The sequence below is a fragment of the Sus scrofa genome, chromosome 7 (genome assembly GCF_054392235.1).
Source record: "Sus scrofa isolate SSC_HxYL_T2T_F1_AM1 chromosome 7, Sscrofa_HxYL_maternal_Yorkshire_Landrace_v2.0, whole genome shotgun sequence".
Classification (NCBI taxonomy): Eukaryota; Metazoa; Chordata; class Mammalia; order Artiodactyla; family Suidae; genus Sus; species Sus scrofa.
Genome location: NC_139389.1, coordinates 104,738,525 through 104,758,866, shown reverse-complemented (window position 1 = coordinate 104,758,866; position 20,342 = coordinate 104,738,525). Strand labels below are relative to the sequence as shown.

General features: G+C 46.2%; 1 protein-coding gene across 31 annotated transcripts in view; it reads left to right on the top strand.

Moving 5' to 3' along the window:
- SLC8A3 (solute carrier family 8 member A3) overlaps positions 1-20,342 on the top strand; it is a 153,747-nt gene that overhangs the window by 116,832 nt on the left and 16,573 nt on the right. For 11 of the 31 annotated variants that reach the window (XM_084969615.1, XM_021099412.2, XM_084969619.1 and 8 more), the window contains exon 3: positions 19,902-20,005. The exons of 5 other annotated variants lie outside the window; for them this stretch is intronic. In XM_084969615.1, the coding sequence (XP_084825741.1) occupies positions 19,902-20,005 (104 nt within the window). Of the gene's footprint in view, positions 1-15,885; positions 16,053-17,000; positions 17,108-19,901; positions 20,006-20,342 lie in introns of those variants that run through there. 15 more of the 31 variants (XM_084969614.1, XM_013989127.3, XM_084969606.1 and 12 more) reach the window with 3 other exon arrangements.

Sequence of the window (20,342 nt, the reverse complement as noted above, 5' to 3'; positions counted from 1 at the left end):
AAGGATGGGGACTAGCCATTCACTGAATCTGCTGCCTGTGTCTTATTTAACTCCCATCCTCTCAGTGTGGATGGTATTGTTATTGCTGAAGACACAGAAACTCCAGGAGATTAGGAACTTGGCCAAAGTCACACAGCTATGAGCATTAGAACTCAGATTTCTAACTCATGTCTCTGGGGTCCGGAGTTTATGCGTTTTTCCCACCATTCTATATATATATATATAGGTGCAGATAAGAGATTTTGCTGAGGACACTGGGTTTTTTGAGATGGTCATGTAAAATAAGCTGAGGCCAGAGCTCAGTTAAATCACTGGATGAGATTCGCCCTAATAGGGTAAGGGGTAAGGAGAAGAGGGCAAGCAGGCGAGCTTCTACCAACGCAGCCCTAGTGTGTTCCTTGAGGACTGGGGAGAATGAGGAGGGGGGTGTTGGCGAGAGTTTCCCAGGGTGCATGATGATATGGAGTGGGAGTGGAAGCCGTTTTGATGCCCTAAAATGGAACTTAAACCTGTGCAAAAAGGACAGGATTAGAAACCCTAAACCACACAATGCCCACTGTGATTCATGCCATCACTCACTCATTCATTGAACAAATATTTTTATTAAGCCTCTGACATGATGTGCTCAACTCTGGAGACATGGAGACAATTAAAATAAATACAGCCCCAGCCCTCATAGAGCTTAGAACAACGGGAGAGACAAATGAGGAAATAATTACACACTCGATTGATGCTTTACACCTGTGACCTGTATAAGTACATAGCAGAAGTATATCACCTCCCTCATGCTATCAGTGTACTGGAAATATAGATGGTGTTACAAATGAAAAAGTATCCGCTTGGTCAATTTTCAAGGTGATGTCCATTTTCAAGGTGATGGACTAATAACTTAGCTTCGGCCATGGGCCCATGTGATCCGTGTGCCCTGCAGACCTATTCCTTGTCCTGTATCTTCATAATAATCGCGAAGCCCATCTGATCGCCATACACACAAGGCTTTCAACACCCAGCAAACTGGACCCAAGTGAAATCCGACAGTAAGGAAATGTATTATGTCTTCTTCCCACAGCTTTTGCTATCACTGGCATAAAACCAAGTGTGGGTTAATGTAGACAAGGTGAGTCAAGCCATGGTACTGGCTCCTTAGGGTTACCAGCAGCAGCACAGGGACGTGCCTTGAATTAAGCAGGAGTGAGAAGAGAGGGAGTAGGTGGTGGGAAGTGGTACGTTTCTGTGGAACCAAAGCTTTTTCAAAATACCTGCAAGGCAGCAAATAGGGGGATGCTGTATGAATGAGTTAGAATTAGATAATATAATGTGTGTGGAGCCCTTTAGCTCTTTAGAGAAATACTGTCTAAATACATAGTGCTCGCATCAAAGATAATGATATAGTACTGTATTTATAGTGCTCTGCTACTTACCTGCCAGCTCTTTCCCAGGGATGCCGTGCAGATGAATGGGCGAGATCTGGGGACTGTGCTTTGAAATCCTTGATTAATGCCCTCCAGGCAGATGTAGAATTTCAAATATATTATATTACTGTTATTGTCGTTTGGTTTTCTTTTATCATCCTAGAGTGTCACTGCCTTCCGTTTCAGGTGAACAACTCTGCCTGACTGTTACATGCCCTGAATGTCATCGGAAAGTCAGCAACCCACAGATGTGCAGTATAAACAAACATGTTTTTTTTCACTGAGGGTTCCAGAAGTGTGCTGGGCCGACCTTTGCCAGCTGCTTGCCCCTCTCCGTGAATCCAGGTTTTCCCAAGCTCATTTTATTTCCACCCCTAGAACAGGAAGATGCTGGAAATGAGTAATCTTTGGGTCCTGAACGGGGTTGAGAGGTGGCCGTTGGAGGAAGGGCAACAGACTGTTTCACCCAGTTGGGCCAACAGAGAAAGGGAGCACAGCTCGGGAGAAGTCACTGAAGTGGGGGGCGGTGGGGGAGGAGCTCGAGAAATTGGCACTAATTGCAACCACAGAATCAGACTCTTGCATCTCTGGAAACAGAAAAGGGGTGGGGGTGGGGCTCATGTGTCAATCGGAGCAACCAGGATTGGGCTAGAAAGAAGTGAATTCAAATACTGTCTCCACCTACTTGACCTCCTGTGGAGAATTTTTCCTCTTCTAAGGTCCAGACGCCTTCAGTAGGACAAATTGGTACCATTGCTTCTTCCCGAGAGATCGTACAGGACCCCTGAAGGCCCTTCTCTAACCAATGGGATTGAAATATGCAAATGAACCGCCTCTGCACCCACCCTCTCAGCTCCGCCCTAGGAGAAGGCAAAGCTCTGTTGGAGAGCGAGGAAGCTCGCTTTGTGAAAGGCGCCCAGCTAACTGTGGGGCAGGAGGTGTTGGGAAAAGATAATCCCTGCTAACAAAAGGACTTCTCGAGAGAGGCTAAGGTCCATATGCAGTGATAGGAAAATGTGCCCTCTCCAGGCGTACCCATTTGTAATTCTTCCTCAGGCCACAGGGTGAAGTTCAGAAAATGCTCTGCCTCCTCTGGCACCAGCTCTTGTCAAACTCCCAATCATCTTGCCCTCTTCTGACCCTATCCTGGAAACTAAGGAAAGAATAATCCCTTTATTGATTGCTCCAGTCACAACTTATGCAACATCAAATTAAGCAAAATGTATGACTGCTTATTATATGCTAATTACTATGCTGTGAGTTTTACTTGCATTGTCTCATTTAATCCTCTTAAAAACCCTTATGAGGTAGGTTTTATTATTGCATCCATCCTTAGATAAGGAAACAAGGGCTCATAGAGATTAAGCCATCTGCCAAAAGTCCTAACTCTTTTTTTTCCCCCTTAGATTAACTTTGCTTTATTTTTATTTATTTATTTTTATTAAAGTATAGTTTATTTACAACATTGTGTTAGTTTCTGGTGTAAGCAAAGCGATTCAGTTATTAAAGGATATTGAATATATTTCTTTGTGCTATACAGTAAGAACTTGTCGTTTATCTATTTTATAAGTAATAGTTTGTACCTGCTAGTCCCAAACTCCTCATTTATCCCTCCCCTACGTCCTTTCCCCTTTGGTAACCATAAGCTTGTTTTCTATGTCTGTGAATCTGTTTCTGTTTCATAAATACATTTATTAGTGTCATATTTTAGATTCTGCGTATAAGTAATATCACATGGTATTATCTTTCTCCTTCTGACTTACTTCACTTACTATGATAATTCCCAAGTCCATCCATGTTCCTGCACATGGCATCGTTTAATTCTTTTTATGGCTGAACACTCTTCCATTGTGTGTATGTAGCACATGTTCTTCATCCATTCCTCCGTTGATGGACATTTAGGTCACGTCCCTGTCTTGACTGTTGTAAATAGTGCTGCTCTTAACATTGGGGTGCGTGTGTCTTTTTGAATTATAATTTTTTCCAGATAGAAGCCCAGGAGTAGGATTATTGGGTCACATGGCAGTTCTATTTTTAGGTTTTTTGAGAAAACTCCATACTGTTTTCTCTAGCGGCAACACCAGTTTACATTCCCACAAACAGTGTAGGAGGGTTCTTTTTTCTCCACACTCTCTCCAGCATGTGTTATTTGTAGGCTTTTTAGTGATGACCATTCTGACTAGTATGAGGTGGTACCTCATAGTTTTGACTTGCGTTTCCCTAATAATTAGGGATGTTCAGCATCTTTTTATGTGCCTATTAACATCTTTGGAGAAAGTCTATTTAGATTTTCTATTTTTTGATTGGGCTGTTTGGTTTTTGTTGTTGTTATTGAGTTGTACGATCTGTTTGTATATTTCGGAAATAAAGCCCTTGTCAGTTGCATCATTTGCAAATGTTTCCTTCTGGTTGGTAGGTTGTCTTTTCATTTTGTTTATGATTTCCTTTGCTGTGTGAAAGCTTGTAAGTTTGATTAGATCTCGTTTGTTTATTTTTGCTTTTATTTCTATTTCCTTGAAAGAAACGTCCTAAAACTCTTTTAATTCTTTTCGAGATTTGACATAAGTCATTCCTATTTTATTTTATCTTTTTTGGCTTTTTAGGGCCGCACCCATGGCATATGGAGGTTCCCAGGCTAGGGGTCAAATTGGAGCTGTAGCAGCTGGCCTGTGCCACAGCCACAGCAACACCAGATCCGAGCTGTGTCTGCAACCTACACCACAGCTCATGGCAACGCCAGATCCTTAACCCACTGGGTGAGGCCAAGGATCGAACCTGCATCCTCATGGTCGCTAGTCAGATTCATTTCCACTGAGCCATGATGGGAACTCCAAAAAGTCCTAAAACTCTCAGATATCTCTGACCATAGGGCTCATGCTCTTAACCATGACTGAATTACTGAAGTGACAACAGAGCCAGGTTCTAGCCAATGGGACTCCTTTTGTGCATGCTTTGAAGGCCAAAGGAGTTTAGATTTGTTTGGAAAGGGAAAAGGAAGCGATTAAAATGATCTTTTTGGAGTTCCTGCTGTGGCTCACCCAACAGGGTATCCATGAGGATTCAGATTAAGTCCCTGGCCTTGGTCAGTGCCTTAAGGATTCAGTGTTGTCCCAAGCTGTGGTGTAGGTTATAGATGCAGCTCAGATCCTGCGTTGCTGTGGCTGTGGCGTAGGTCAGCAGCTGCAGCTCCACTTCAGCCCCTAGCCTGGTAACTTCCATATGTCAAGGGTGCAGCCATAAAAAGAAAAAAATTTATCTTTTTATGAGAGTAGCCCAATAACAACACTCTGAAGGGAATGATATGGGCAGGAATGAAGTCAGGGAAGCCAGCACAGGTCTGCCCCAGCACGCTTTCCGGTGTGATCACATGAATTAAGTGTAGACTTTGCTCTCAGTCTCCAGCTCAAATCTGGGCTCCATCACTTAGTAGTTTTCATTAATTATTCATTCATTCATTGACCAAATATATATTGGGAGCACCTACTATGTGCCAGAGACTGTTCAGGCCCTGAGAGACAAACACTTGCAGTTTCTGCTTTCATGGACTTTATATTCTGGTGGGGGAAACAGACTGTACACAGATAAAACAAATAAGGAAACAAGATAAAAATGAAAGAGTGGGATTTGATGGAGAGTAATTGCAGAACCAACCAGATTGGATGGACAAAGAAGTAACAGGTAGTCTGAGACATTTTAAAAGGGCCCCGTGACAAGAATCTGGAAGAGGAAAATCCCAGACAGAGGAAACCGTTAGTGCGAAGGCCCCGAAGCAGGAATGAGGTTGATGAATTTGAGAAAGTGGAGAGAAGGCAAGCGTTGCTTGGGGATGGAGGAAGAGTGGTGGGAGGTGAGTTGGGGGCAAGCCCGGCTGAGCTCTGCAGGCCTGATCAGGTTCTCGGGGTGGTTCTGATGCTGGCAACTTGTTTGAAATGCAGATTCTCAGGCCCTATCCAGACCTCTTGAATCAGAAACAGTGGGACAGGGCTCAGGGTTCTGTTTCATCAAACTCTCTCCATGATTCTGAGCACACTGAAATTTCAGCACTTCTGGGCTAGATTATGCAGTTTTAATTTTAGTTGATGGGAATAAATGCATCGGGAACCTACTGAGAGTTTATGTGGGGGAGTAGCATGTTATAATTTTCTTTAAAATTTTTTTAAAGCACCCAGGCTAGAGTTCTCTCGTGGCTCAGTGGGCTAAGTAAATGGCATTGTCACTGCTGTGGCTCAGGCTCATTCCCTGGTCTGGGAACTTCTGCATGCTAAGGATATAGCCGAAAACAACAACAACAACAACAACAACAACAAAAAACCCCACCCTGGCTGTTGAGAAGAGAATGGCAAGAGAAATGGAAGCAGGGGGCCAGGCTGGGTTAAGGTGGCTGTGACAGGGGTCCCGGGCAGAGGTGACAGTAGTTTAAGCAGGTATGTGGTCGAGAGGAGAGCTGGACCATGCCTGACAAGGGCAGGGGGCAGGAGCTCGGGTGGCAGAGAACTGGATACCTCCCAGAGTAGAGTTCAAAGCCAGTGTCTTCAGAGAAGACATTCCATCCTCCCCATCTCCTCCCTTTTGTCTAAAATTAGGGAGCTTGAGCGGAGATCCGGCCTGTCTCAAGAGGGCGCGGCGGGGGGCGGGGGGGCTTCCTTTGGTGCAGAGGGACAGGTGGCGGGGAGCAGCGATGAAGGGGTGGACTCTGAAAGGCTGAGAAAGTTGGCTGGCTTCCCAAGGCCTAAGGGTTTAGTTCAGAGGGTGAAGTAGGGGCCCTGCTTACATCACACATGTTCAATTGAGTGCGACCTTCAGCTTCCCAAAGCGAAGCTTTTGCTTTTTCGCTCGTATCAGTACCCACCGAAATCCCCAAAGAGAAATAAGGCCTCTTTTCCGCCTCTGTAGGCTCAGAGAGGATGAATGCCTCAAGAGAAGAAGCAAATAAGAAGCAGGAGCAGAGCAAACCCGCTCCTTTTGCTGTAGGTCTAACACCCTCTCCATTATACCACCAGGCCCTGATGACCACCAGAGTGGATTAGGTTTCGGGTGATGTGAGTCACCCAAGTGTAGGGTGGGTCCTGCCTTGATTCAAAATTTTGGTATTGTGTTCGTCCTGGATTTCTTACATTAATTCTTATTTTTAATGTTGCATTAAAATATGACAAGTTTACTATAAGCCAAAGCACCTTGCAAATAAGCATAAAATATTATTTATCTATATTACTGAGTTGTTGGGTGGACCCTTAAATTTTGTGCCTGGGCCTCCCTTGTCTCACCCTGCTCCTGGCCCTGGATCCATTACTCTCTATTCTGTATCAGCTTCTTTCATCGACTGTCAGCAGAACTTCAGACTTTTAAGCCAGAGCAAATAGAATTTCCTTCCCCTCACCCTTGGGAAAATCTCATCTGCTGCTTTTAGATTCTCTTCCCCCCAAAGTTTCCATACTATGGGAGTTCCCGTTATGGCTCAGGAGGTTAAGAACCTGACTAGTATCCATGAGGACACAGGTTTGATCCCTGGCCTCACTCAGTCAGTTAAGGATCCAGCGTTGCCATGAGCTGTGGTGTAGGTTGCAGATGCGGCTTGGATCTGGTGTTGCAGTGGCTGTGGCATAGGCTGGCAGCTGTAGTTCCGATTCAACCCCTACCCTGGTAACCTCCATGTGCCGCAGGTCCAGCCCTAAAACAAAACAAAACAAAAAGTTTGCTTACTATGTTCCTGCCACAATCACCAAGCAGCAGTCAGCTAGGTCCTCACGTTGGCGCAGAGGGTACAGCACCCAGCACTCCTGCAGCTGAGCAGGGCTAGGACTCAGCTTGGCTCCAGCACTTTGACAGCCAGGGCCCCCGTTTCGTTTCTAGGTGATGCAAAACAAGAATTTGCCACTGGGCTGGTAGAAGAAGAGACGAACCCTGAACCAGAAAGCAGGTCATTTAGAAGTCTCACAGGCAAGAATTTGTGACAACACTTTTGGGAGACACAACGCCATGCACACGAAATGGTGACAGCGGCTGACATGTAACTGGGTGCTTTCCTGTCATCCAGGGCCACTGCGTTGCACAGCCCCAGGGCCAGCACTCTCTTGGACATCTGTATGAATGGGTGGAATGCCACAGTTCTGCCTTAATTTAGTACTGGACGGAGTCAGTCAAGAAAACGCTTGTAGATCAGCTATTCTTCCATGCAGTTAAGTCACTAATTGAAGGATTTTTTTCCCACCCAGCCCAGGGACAGTAATCTTTCCTGGACTTGCTATTCACTGGGGTTTCTAGAAATTATCCACCAGAAGTATGGGCTTCAAAAGCGCTCCACTGGACGGGGATTTGAGGTGGAAGGCAGGAGCTTAGACTATGTTTGCCTCGGGTCCTGAGGAGTCAGCTCCTCTCGCCTCCTAATTATTAGAAGCTTTTTCTTGGACCTGAATTTTCACATCTATCCAATTCAAACTTCTCTCCTTTCTGCTTGGATTGAATCGTTCTTAAGAAATGAGATCCCCAGCGGAAAGAGAAAGCGGGACAGAGAGACCCAGCATCTCCAAAGCTATGAATCGAATAACAGCCCTTTGTCCTCTTCAGAGCTGGAGCAGACACACTGTTAAATAAAACGATTTTATAGATTATTCTCACTGCCTTTCCAAGAAAGGGATTTGTCAATTTCAAGACACAGAAATGGTTTATTCCTTGATCATGGGTGGGTTTTTTTTTTTTTTCCTCCCATTGACTTGGAAGCAGAAGGTAATTGGAGCTGCAAGTCCACCTCCTCTCCCCACCCCGCTTTCTTGGGGTGAGGCAGGACACACTTGCAGCCCCAGTAGGGCTGCAGATAACAGAGTCACATGTGGGACTGAGACCCACAGGTCCCCTGCTATGGGGATTGGAAATGTACTTTGCCTTTGAGGATAACTAGGCAAGGCCCCTACAGAGACAACTCTCGAGAAGGCCCGGTTTTCCCTCTCACGTATGATGGAATGTTCCTAACGCTTGCCCCGCCCTGTCAGAGCCCCACTCACATGCATACACACACAATCAGGAACATGAAGCACTCGTTTTCCCACGTGTGTGCGCATGCTCGCACACAGAGACTTTTTTTTATCTTTGTGTGGTGGCCATAAGCAATAGGCAAGCTTAGGCGCCTCCTTGAGGTTTGCTGTATACAAGAGGCAAGACGGATTTGAGCTGCCTGAGGAATGTAAGTGGATGCCCTCCACTGAGACACTACATTTCCAAGCGCTTACTGTGGTCCCCTATGATGTGGAAATTCCACAAAAGCAAAGGTAGGTCAGGAGCAAAAGGGATGTTTTCTGTACAGGTTCACAGCACTAGACCATAAGCTCCATGAGAGCAGGAATGTACTTTTGATAAATAGTAAGTGGGTGGGTGGATGGGTGGACAGATGGACGTTACAAAGAGCTTCTAGTTCCTGGAGTGAAGGTTCTGTCTTTTTCCTCTATGAAAGACTAGAGAGGAAAATACTTTGTGATTGAAAATCTTTTCTGTGGAGTTCCTATTGTGGCTCAGTGGGTTAAGGACCTGATGTCTCTGTGAGGATTCCGGTTCTGATCCCTGGCCTCACTGGCATAGCCGCAAGCTATGGCATGGTTCACAGGCTTGGATCCTGTGTTGCAGTGGCTGTGGTGTAGACCATACCGGCAGCGGCGATTTGACCCCAGCCCGGGAATTTTCATATGCCACAGGCGCAGCCATAAAAAGAAAAATAAATAAATGAATAAATACAATCTTTTTTATCCTGGAGAGCTGCCCTGTGAAGCATGACAGCCTTTGAAAGAAAGGGTGCCTACTTTAGAAGACTGCATTTCTAAGAAATTAAAATTTCTTCTCATTTTGCCCTGACCATTGGGAAACAGAGTGAGTGGCCCCTTTGGGTTTTTGGCACCACTTTACCTCTGCACGTACCCTGCAGCCTCAGGTTCATAGCCGTACAGTCATCTCAGATGTCCTTTTCCTGTTAGTCCCAGGTAAGAAGCTCTTTGGCATTGGGACAGCAGGTATTTAGGAGAGCAGAGGAATTGGCCATGAATTACAGTGCCCAGTTATGAGCCCAGACAAGTGGACAGAATGAGCATCATGCCCTCAAATGCCGGTGTGTGCCCATCGACTTCCCAGCAGTTAGGTCTTGTATCTGGAGACAGAATGTTCCTACACTTTGCCTAGAGGAAGCCACATCCTTGTGGGTTTTCTCTGATCAGCCCAGCTAGTCATAGGTAGGGAGAATTGGCAACCACCAGAGGGCTCATCAGAAGAGTCCAGAATAGATGCCAAAGCAGCAAAGATCGTGTGTATGCTCCTCCATGTACACCCAAACACCCTTCCATCCCACCCTGCGCCTCCCTGCGTGGTCATCTTCCCATCCACCTGGCTACTCCACCAGGTCACAGAAAGTTCTTCAGTGAAATCTATGTCTCTGCCTCTGCCTGTGCCATATTCTTGTCAGTTCAGGCACGTGTGTGGAGTAGGGAGTCAGACAAGAGTCTGCCAATCTGGGCTGCCATGTACAGTTGTGCAGGTTGTGCATTGCAGTGCACAAAGCTTACCAGCATACCACTTGGTGTCAGCATTTCTTTGCAAGTCAGCTACTTGACCTCCTAGGAATCCCTTTCACAGACTTCCTCACACATGGCCATTTCCCTACTTTTTCATACCACCAGAAATGGAGTGATCACTCTCTTTTAAGCCAGTTCATCTCATTGATGTAATGGTATGTAGTGGAAGGGAAGTCTGTGCCCCTGCCAGTGGCCTAAGTGCTGTGGACGCAGCACTTGTTCCAAGAACCACTTGGAATGGACACCAACTCCCCCTGGGAACGGCTTTCTTAGGGATCCACATATCAGATTCCAGTTAGAAGCTCAGGCGTCGGAGCCACACTGTCTAAGTTCACCAGCACTGCCACTCATTTGTCTATGACCTTGGGCAAGCCTCTTAACTTTTCTGCACCTCTGGTTTCTCCTCAATAAAATGGGGATAAAAATAGTTCCTGAAGTTCCTGTTGTGGCTCAGTGGGTTAAGAACCTGACTAGCATCCATGAGGTTGCACGTTCGATCTCTGGTCTCACTCAGTAGGTTAAGGATTCGTGTTGCCATGAGCTGCAGTGTAGGTCTCAGATGCAGCTTGGACCTGGCATTGCTGTAGCTGTGGTGTAGGCCAGCAGCTGCAGCTCCTATTCGACCCATAGCTTGGGAACTTCCATAAGCTACAGGTGCAGCCCTTAAAAGAGAAAAAAATAATAATACCTACCTCCTAGGTTATGGTGAAGTCTAAATGATGACAAATGCACCTTGCCTGTCATGTGCCTACCTCACAAGTTTGTTGTGAAGGTTGAATTACTTAATATAAGTAAAGGGCCAGAAAAGAACAGTGCCTAGCACAAAGTAAGCACTATTAAATATTAGGAAATTAATTTGAAACATGGCTTCTTGACCCTTCATCATACTAGCCACACTATTCTAGGTACATTTCAATTTCCCTCTCAAAATGTAGTCCCAGATGGACTGAACTCCAGCCTTTGGCTGAAGTGCTAGACTTTGCTTCCAGCCTCCCTCTCCCTGCTGGCACTAGTTTTTGAGCTGCTGCCTCATTTTCCCTAAGATTTCCGTAAAGTCAGGGAGACTTCCTCAAGTAGCCTTGGGTCCTAGACCAGCAGCATTGGTATACCTGGGTTATTTGCTAGAAAGGCAGAATCTTAGGCATTCCCGTTGTGGCGCAGCGGAAATGAATCCAAACCATGAGGAACCATGGAGGTTATGGGTTCAATCCTTGGCCTCACTCAGTGGGTTAAAGATCTGGTGTTGCCATGTGCTGTGGTGTAGGTTGCAGCTGCGGCTCGGATCTGGCATTGCTGTGGCTGTGGTGTAGCCCGGCAGCTGTAGCTCCGATTAGATCCCTAGCCTGGGAACGTCCATATGGCGCCGATGCAGCCCTAAAAAGCAAAAAGAAAAAGAAAAAAAAAGGAGATGCAAAATCTTAGGCCCCACCTCAGACCTGCCTAATTACAATTGGCATTTTAACAAGATTCCCAGGAAAAACATAGGCACACCCAAGCTTGAGAAGCACCGCTTTGGGGGACCCTCTGACACATCTATTTTCAACAGAAAATCAATTTAAAGCGTCCTAAGCCTACTCATGAGACAAAGAGCTTTTCCCCCAGATCTTAGTAGCGTGGGTAGGAGGCTCCGTGTTGGGCTGTCAGAATGGGGTTGGAGGTGGGAGGGGCTTTCTTGTTCTGGTTCAGAGCCAGAAACCTGGCCAGGGAAGAGATGGGGGCTGCTGGCGCCAACTAGGGAGTTAAAAAGGACTAAAAGAAGAAGCCAACATGGATGAGAGCCTCCTGAAAGCGCCCATAGAAAGGCTAATAGCACTGCAGCTAACTCTGTGCTGCGGCCCCAGGTCAAGGAAGCTTTGTGAGTGTTAGCTGGCCTGGAGCAGCCGTGATAAATTTAGAAATAATGAAAAGGAACCCTTCTTGATGTGGTGAAGAGTCATTTCGTGGGAATCAGGAGGGAAGAGGTCACCAAGTCAGAGATTATTTAGAGATTATTTCCAGCAAGGGAGGGCCAAAGGGTTAGGAAGCCATCTACTCACATCGCAGTACGCAGGCAGATCCCCCTGTCACCTGCCTCTGCTGCCTGAATTGAAATGTGAGCATTCTGCAGTTCTTTACTGTGGCCACAGCTTGGGAATGGTACTCAGGCTTTACCCATCCACTTGTATGAAATAAGCTATAAGAGTAATAGGGGACATATGCTAAAACCCTAATCCTGCTGTTTACTAGCTGTGTGGCTCTGGGCAGGTTATTTAACCTCTCTGAGTATCTGTTTTCTCACCTTTAAAGTGGAAGGAATAATGCCTATGTTGCACAGCTGAGGTAAGGATGAAGTAAGAACGTTCTTCTCATAGCACTGAATACAATGTAGATGGATATATTGTCTGATTCTGTCCTTGTATAAAGTGAAATTCACAAGGTCCTGATTTGGAATTGGGTGTTGTCATACAAAGGATGTTCTGAGAGGCTGGCCAGGCAGCCCAGAAAGATGTTTCCTCATCTCTCTGGGTTGCCGGTGGGAGAGCTGCTAGGAGCATCTTTTCCAAGCATCGCAGTCAAGTCTTGGCTGGGAATGCTCCCTGCTTTGGCACCTCCCTCCACAGAAAGCTTGGAGGAGACAGGTGCAGGCCCAGAGCCTCTGAAAGCATCACTGCCCTTTAGGGGTAATTAGCCTCTCCAGATAATGTGACTTCATGACCATTTAGTAACCACCCCTGGGCAGAAGGAGAAATTGGGAATAGGGGAGATGTGGGGTTCAAAAGCCCTAGTCTAAACCCAGGAGTTGGATCCCAGCTTGCTGTGGGAGAGAACGCCCATAGACTGGACAGTCAGAGGAGGTTAAATAAGCTGGGTTGTAGTTCAGTGGCATATGGGCTTCTGGCCTCATTGTCCCACTGAGAATCCTTAGACATTTGGTCAAAGTAGCCTTCAACATACTTTTTTGTCTCTAATGACTTATGTTTTTACTGTGAAAAGGCAGAGTAGTTTCATTTCGTGAAGAGGCAGGTTCATGATTAATGTCAGGAATTTCAGATTAATTTCATGAAATTAGAATTTTCATGAATTTCTAATGTGGTAGAAATTTGCCATTAGAAATTCGCCATTAGCAAGTCACCCAGGAAGACATGATTGAGGGATTCCTCTACCCTTGGCGCTGGGACTCCAGTGACAAAGAAGAGAGCCATGCCCCCTGTCCTCAGGGGGCTTACACTCTCACGTGGGCACTTAGGCCATCAACACATAAGTTAAGAACCTAACCAGCTAACTTCGGGCTGTGATGGGTGCACGGAAGGGAATGAGCAGGGTAAGTAACATGATGGGACATGACGGAAGGCGAGCCAGGATGGAGAGGTAGGGATGGTGGGGAGGAAAGAGACCCAAAGGAGATAAGATGGCCTTGGAAGACCACCCCGAGGAAGGAATGCTTATGTGGGGAAGCACAGACCCAGGCACAGGGAACAGAACAGCAAGGATGGTGCCCTAAATGGGAAAGGACTTGGACTTGAGAAACAGAAAGACAGTCTATCTGAGACTCATGAGCAAGAGGAAAACATTACGAATGGAGTTGGGTGATACAAGATTCTATAGACAGTGGGTAAGGACTTTGTATTCATTCCACGTATAGGAGGCTAGTTTTTCTTTTCAGTAGATAACCCTGGTTGTCATGCAGGGAAAGGACTGAAGGAAGAAGGCAAAGACAGCATTGGGAAAAACCTCTTGGGAGGCTACCGCAAAATCCAACGGAGAAGGAATGGTGTTTTTTTATTTTTTTATTATTTTTTTATTAGAGTGTAGTTGATTTACAGTGTTGTGTCAATTTCTGCTGTACAGCATAGTGACCCAGTCACAGATATATGTACATTCTTTTTCTTATACTCTCTCCCATCATGTTCTATCCCAAGAGACTGGATATAGTTCCCTGTGCTAAAGAGTAGGACCTCATTGCTTATCCATTCCAGTTTGCATCTACTAACCCCAAACTCCCCCAAAGACCCCCTCCCTCCCCCGCCCCCCCCTTGGCAACCACAAGTATGTTCTCTATGTCCGTGATTTTCTCTCATCTTTCAAGAGCAAGACTGTTTTTGCTCTTGGTCTTGATAGCCAAGGGAAGATGGTGATGAATTAAATGTGTGAGAGTCAGAAGTGGGAGCTGGGAGGGGGAGGAAGAGGAGGGATGAGGCAAAGGAAAGAATCGGGGTTGGGGGGTGATTCCAGGATAGGATAGATGATGGTACCATTGGCTGATGGGGAAGAACAAGGTTGGAAAGAGAACTGAAACATGGCTGCTGACTCTCACTAAATTTAAGTGTCCTTGTGGTCTCCTTTGTGTCTTGAGCAGAACTGAGGACTTTTATCAGTTTTCAGGCACTAGAAGGGATTTCTCTAGCCTCCAGGCCAGATTGCACCTTAAGCCCAAACAGACGCCATGCCTTCCCCATGACTGAAGTCAGGGAAGTAGTCTTCAACCCTGCCTGCTCCCCTCATTACACCCTCCAACTAGAGCTTCCACCTCCCTAACCTAAATCTCTCTTGCTACTACTTAATGTCTGCCCTCATTTCCCTGTCTTCAACTGAGTCATCAATGGTTTCTCTTATTCTGTTTATCTGTTCCCTAAAAATCAAACATGCACAAGCCATGCTGCATGTTTCTGACATGTGTTCTGTCCAGCCCAGAGCTTGTCACTGACAGGGACACAAAACCAGATTTGGGGAGAACCTAAGAGTCACTCTCCATGCTACTGCCTTTCCAAGCCCCTCTGAGAACCAGTATGGGATCTATCATCCTGTTTCATTCAGTTCTTTCTTGACCTGATTTCCATTTCTAGCCTGTACCACCTCTTGTTTCACCAGTTCCATTTATTGAGTTTCCTTTATTCTCTGACTCAATGATTGGAGATGATACTATGCCTTTACATATTACTCTTAAATCACCAAACTAGTGTTATATTACTCTTAGTAATAATAGTTGCTATTTACTAAACATTTCCTGGAGAACATGCACCCTGCCAGGTGCTTTGCATGCATGATCTCAGTTAAGAATGCTAGGAAGGGGTATTAGGAATCCACTTTACAGATGAGACTTGGAGAGCTTTAGCCTGAGGTCACCCAACCTGGTTGGGGGTGGGGGGCAGGGGAGCAGGTTCGACTCCAGGTCGCAGTCTCTAACACCAAGGCCACTGCTCTGGAAGTGGAGAAACCATAGTATCATGACCTTTCAGAAGTGGAACCATCACTCCGTCTTTGGTGGCCAGCCAGGTTTTTCTGCCACTGAGGCGGGTGTGGCCAGTGATGAGGGTTTGGGGTCTGGTTTTGAAGCAGTGGGGTGGCGGGGGCCGGCCAGATTAGTGACTGCTATTACATTCCCTTCAGGAGCGATGGACGCCCATCTGGTTCTACAGGATCAACGGTGTGGACAGCAGAAGCTCTGTAGACACCCAAAGCTCTGACGGTGACTTGGGAAAGCTCTAGTGAGCAGAGAGGTTGTCCCAAGTCAGAATGTAGCAATATTTATTTAAAAAGAGTAAAGGGTGGAGCTCTTAGTCTCCACAAACAGCAGCCCTCGGGGAGGGGTGGGTGGTTGGTGCTGAGCGGGGCTCCTTTCCCTTTACTGAGGGAGACTCGGCCCCAAGCCCACCCCCATCCTGCAAGGTCTCACACCTTACAAGAGAGGCCTAAGCATCTAATCTGGGGTCTGGTCTGAAATGTTCCCCTCATCAGGCAAAGGCTGGCAGAGCCTCAGGGGACCTCCCTTTTTAAAGCTCCTAGTAATTTTTTTTAAGAAATGCAAAAACAGCATTGAAATTGGTTTACATTTTTCAATGTTTAAATTAACAAAACAGGAGTTCTCACTGTGGCGCACGGAAACAAACCCGACTAATATTCATGAGGAGGCAGGTTCAATCCCTGACCTCGCTCAGTGGGTTAAGGATCCAGTGTGGCCGTGAGCTGTGGTGTAGGTCTCAGATGAAGCTCGGATCCTGAGTTGCTGTGGCTGTGGTGTAGGCCAGCTGCTGTACCTTTGATTCAACCCCTAGCCTGGGAACTTCCATATATGCCTTGGGTGCAGCCCTAAAAAGCAAAAAATAAAAATAAATTAACAAAACAGGAGTTCCCTGGTGGCCCAGCAGTTAATTATCTGGCATTATCACTGCTGTGGCTTGGGTCACTGCTGTGGTTTGAGTTGGATCCCTGGCCAGGGAACTTCTATATGCCTTGGGTGTATCAAAAAAAAAAAAAAAAAAGCCACAAACAAATAAAACAATACCTTTTCACATAAAAAACAACATAATTGTCTTTGTCACAAGATTATTGTAGAATTGACAAACTAGTCATAATTTAGAATTCCTATGATCCTGCTCATATGCTCCTCCGACTGCAGAAGCTCATTTGAGATCAAATCAGTAGTGTTTGATGCCTATGTGAATTACCAGAAGGTGCAACTTGAGCCAAACTGCCCTCCTGGCTTCCCTGTAATAGCCAGGACCACAGAGAAAGGGAGAGACAGCCAAGACTCCCACAGGCCAACTGTGCCCTGCCCCCCACCACCCTTACTGCCTTTTCTATCAATAAACCTTTGAAATCAGTATCAGCTGATTTTTTTTTTTAATTCTCCCTGTCCCCAAAGCAAGAGAAGATGAGGAAGCAAATGCTTTAGGAGGAACTTAATTCCATGTCTCCTATTTCACAGCTCTCACAACAGCCCTGGGGTAGCATAAGCATGGTTCATCCCATTTGTGTATCATTCATAAGGTGACATGGCATGTCCAGGGTTGGAACCTAGAACCTTTGGCTACAAAGCCTGAGCACCTTCAGTCTTCTGATCATGTCACGAAGCCACGCAAAGCCCACAAGGAGCCCAGTGGGGCTGGAAGAGGGCCTGGGTTGGCCCCTCTCCTCATGCCCCCATGGTATTGGGGCAAACTCTGACCTTTCTGCATCTTTTCACTGTTTGTTTGTTTGGTTTTTTTCTTCTTCCTGTTTCTTCTCCTGGCTGGCCCCCTACTCTGCTCCTTGCTTATGATACTTATTTTTCCATCCACAGCAAAACAATTCACATCAAGGTAATTGATGATGAGGCGTATGAGAAAAACAAGAATTACTTCATTGAGCTGATGGGCCCCCGCATGGTGGATATGAGTTTTCAGAAAGGTGTAGTACCCTGTCCTCCCCACTAACATGGACAGTCTTCTCGCCCCTGTTTCCTCCTTTCTCCAACCCGTTTGTCTTCTTCTCTTCCCCTTTCTTCTGCCTCTCTGGTTCACTGTCCCTCGTTTCCTTTCTTCTTCTCTCTTTCGCCCTCTCCCTCTCCTTCTCCTCTCTCTGTACCCAGCTCTGTCTTAACACTTGCCAGCCTGTCACATGGTATCGTAAGAGGGGTGCTCCAGAGCCAATGGTGATTTTTGTGGGATGGGGAAATGGATTTGGAGAAAAAACTGAGAGAGAGAGAGAGAATGAGAGGGGGAGTGGGGATGTCAGCAGCCCACAGCCCTGGAAGTATCATAGGTGAGGCTCTCTGCTTCTCCAAGTGGCTTAGTATACAGGGAAGAAAAAGACAGTGCAGCACCAGGCAGAAGAGCAGCCCTGGGGAACTGGCCCAGGCTCACAGCATAAATTCTCCTGGGCAGCTCTTCTCAGTGTCAAGCTGATCATCCCTGGATGTTGAGAGTCAAAGAATTTGGGGTTTGGGTTCTGTTTGTGATTTATCCCATTCCCCTTGGGGCCCATCTTATCTACCATAGCCTTGAAATCCAGGTGTAGTTTCCTCTTTGACCTTGACTGAGCGGCAAGTACAGATTCGAATTCGAGGTCTGGGTCAAAGACCTACCTGCTGGGTTCTGTTTTCCCGATGAAGAGCATCTAGATGTGAAGGCAACTAGAAGAGTGGGAATGTGAGGGGAAGCTTCCCCAAGAAGTCAGGGGGCTTCTCAGAGTGGGCGGAGTTTTTGTCTTCAATTTAAATGGCCTGGTATGTCCCAGCCCTCCAACACACAAGTCAGAAAATCCTCTTCTGGATGGATCATACTGTGGAGGGGGGACTGCTAGAATTCACAATTTCGTCCCTGACTGAGCCATCCATTGGGCCCCTCCAGGCCATGCCCATGGTCACAGAGCAAGCACCCCGTTCCCATCCCACAGCAGAGTCCTTGCAATGGAAAAATAGGCCAGGATTACAACTCATAGACAGCCCTAGGTACCATGTCTAGGGCCTCTCTAGAGACATGCCCAGAAAATGCTTTACAGCAATCAATGAGGAGTTCTGTTGTGGCTCAGTGGTAACAAACCTGACTAGTATCCATGAGGACGTGGGTCCGATCCCTGGCCTCACTCCGAGGGTTAAGATTTGGCATTGCCGTGAGTTGTGGTATAGGTCACAGACGCAGCTCAGGTCTGGTGTTGCTGTGGCTGTGGTGTAGGCCAGCAGCCACAGCTCCAATTTGATCTCTAGTCTGGGAACTTCCATATGCCATAGGTTCAGCCCTAAAAATCCAAAAAAAAAAAAAAAATAAGATCAATAAGCCTTGTCCCTTGTCCACTGAGCAAGGTGTAGAAGGGTGTCCAGAAAGTCCCCAAAAGGTGACCAAAAATGCACTTGTAAAACACACAGGCACATACACACACAGACACACAAAGGCACATCAAGTACTGTGCCCAACAGGTATCTGAGACCAGCTTACCACTTTATAGACAGCAAAGCAGAGCCGGTCTTGAGAAAGGAACAGGGACATCAAAGACTCTCATGAAACATTGGAGGCTATTGCTCATTAGCACCTTTTTGCTCTTTAGAGAAGATTTAGGTCCCAGGCAAAAAAAAAAAAAAAAAAAAATCAGAAAATAATAACGATTAGATCTCACTACTGGGACTCATTGACACCACTGAGGGTGAGGTGGTTCCGTGGAGGACTAGGAAAAGGCCCACGTGGCAACTTCTCCGAAGACAGTGGGCCTGAGCCAGCCTCATGCCAGCCCTGTAGAAGGGAGTGATTTTCAAAGAAACTTTGCTTCCCTGAATGATTCATTTTTAAAAGACACTATGCGTTGTTGAGATACCCAGAAATAAACAGAAACCACCATCACTGTGTCCCCCAGACCCTCGATAGCTAATTAGTACTTAATTACGAAAGGTAGCTTTAGGACCCATAACTTCTCTACAACAGAAGTGCAAAGATAATTTAGAATTGATAAGTTATGTCATTTTCATCACACTTTTCAAGAGTGCATCAGCTGTAAATATTACAGGAGTCCTATATCATATTGTGGTTAATAACGTGTTTCTTTTCGTTCCCACCACTGGAGCCCCATGAGACAAAAGAGTGAGAAAGATGATAGAGTTCTGCCTTCCTTCCTTCCTCTCTCTCTCTGGTTTCCCTGCCTCATAAACACTTGCCTTCTAAGATTTCCTTTATGAGGCTCACATAAGAAGTGGGTTTAGACACAAGGGAGGGAAATAAGTCCCGAGATAGGTCCTGTTGACTTCTTTCCTGTTGTAGGAGAGCCCTGGGTCATCCCCAATGGGCCAGTAGTTCGCCTGCTGCCCAAAGAAATGCCAGTTACCATGTGACACCCAGTGGAATGTGCTGCCCACGTCACTTCCTACTAACCATCAGCAGGACCTAAAATGACTCCTCCCTACCATCGGCCCCTTTCTTCCTTCCCATTTCCCTCTTGCCCTCCTGGATCCCTTCCTCTGCCCGTTTTTCCTTGCCTCCTGGCTCCCTTTCCCTCTCACCCATAAGGACAACTAGGACCAAGGAGATAAGACAAGCTAAGACCATTTTTTAATATAAGAACGATACAATCCACCATAGTCCCGTCAAAAGCCACCATGGCGGGACTGGGCTGCATGTGCCAAGCGTGATGGGGAATGATTTTAAAGGCTGTGCTCCAAGTGACCAATCAACCTACCGACCCAGTCGACACACTCTCTCTCTTGTTGTCCCTACAGGAAAACCATAAGGGTTAAAATAGTAGATGAGGAGGAATACGAAAGGCAAGAAAATTTCTTCATTGTCCTTGGTGAACCGAAATGGATGGAACGTGGAATATCAGGTGTGAGATTCTTTTAAAAAAACAAATAAAACAACAAAAAGAAAGAAAAAATTTAAACAAGTTGAAAAGCAACAACAAAAAGCTACTATATTTTTTCTCCCCCCTTTTCTTTCCTTTTCCTCCTCCCTCCTTTTGACCAACCGACTTTTTTTTTTTATTCTTTTCCCTCCTGTATTCCCGCTCTCACCCCGTTTCGGTATCATCTCTGCCTTCTTAGCCTTAGCTTATTTCCAAATCCTTCTTTTTCACCTTCTGGGCACTGCAGCCTCAACTTCTCATGACCCCGTTGAGTTACTTCTGCCTTGTGCTCTGGTTATCCTATGACCAATGTCCCCTG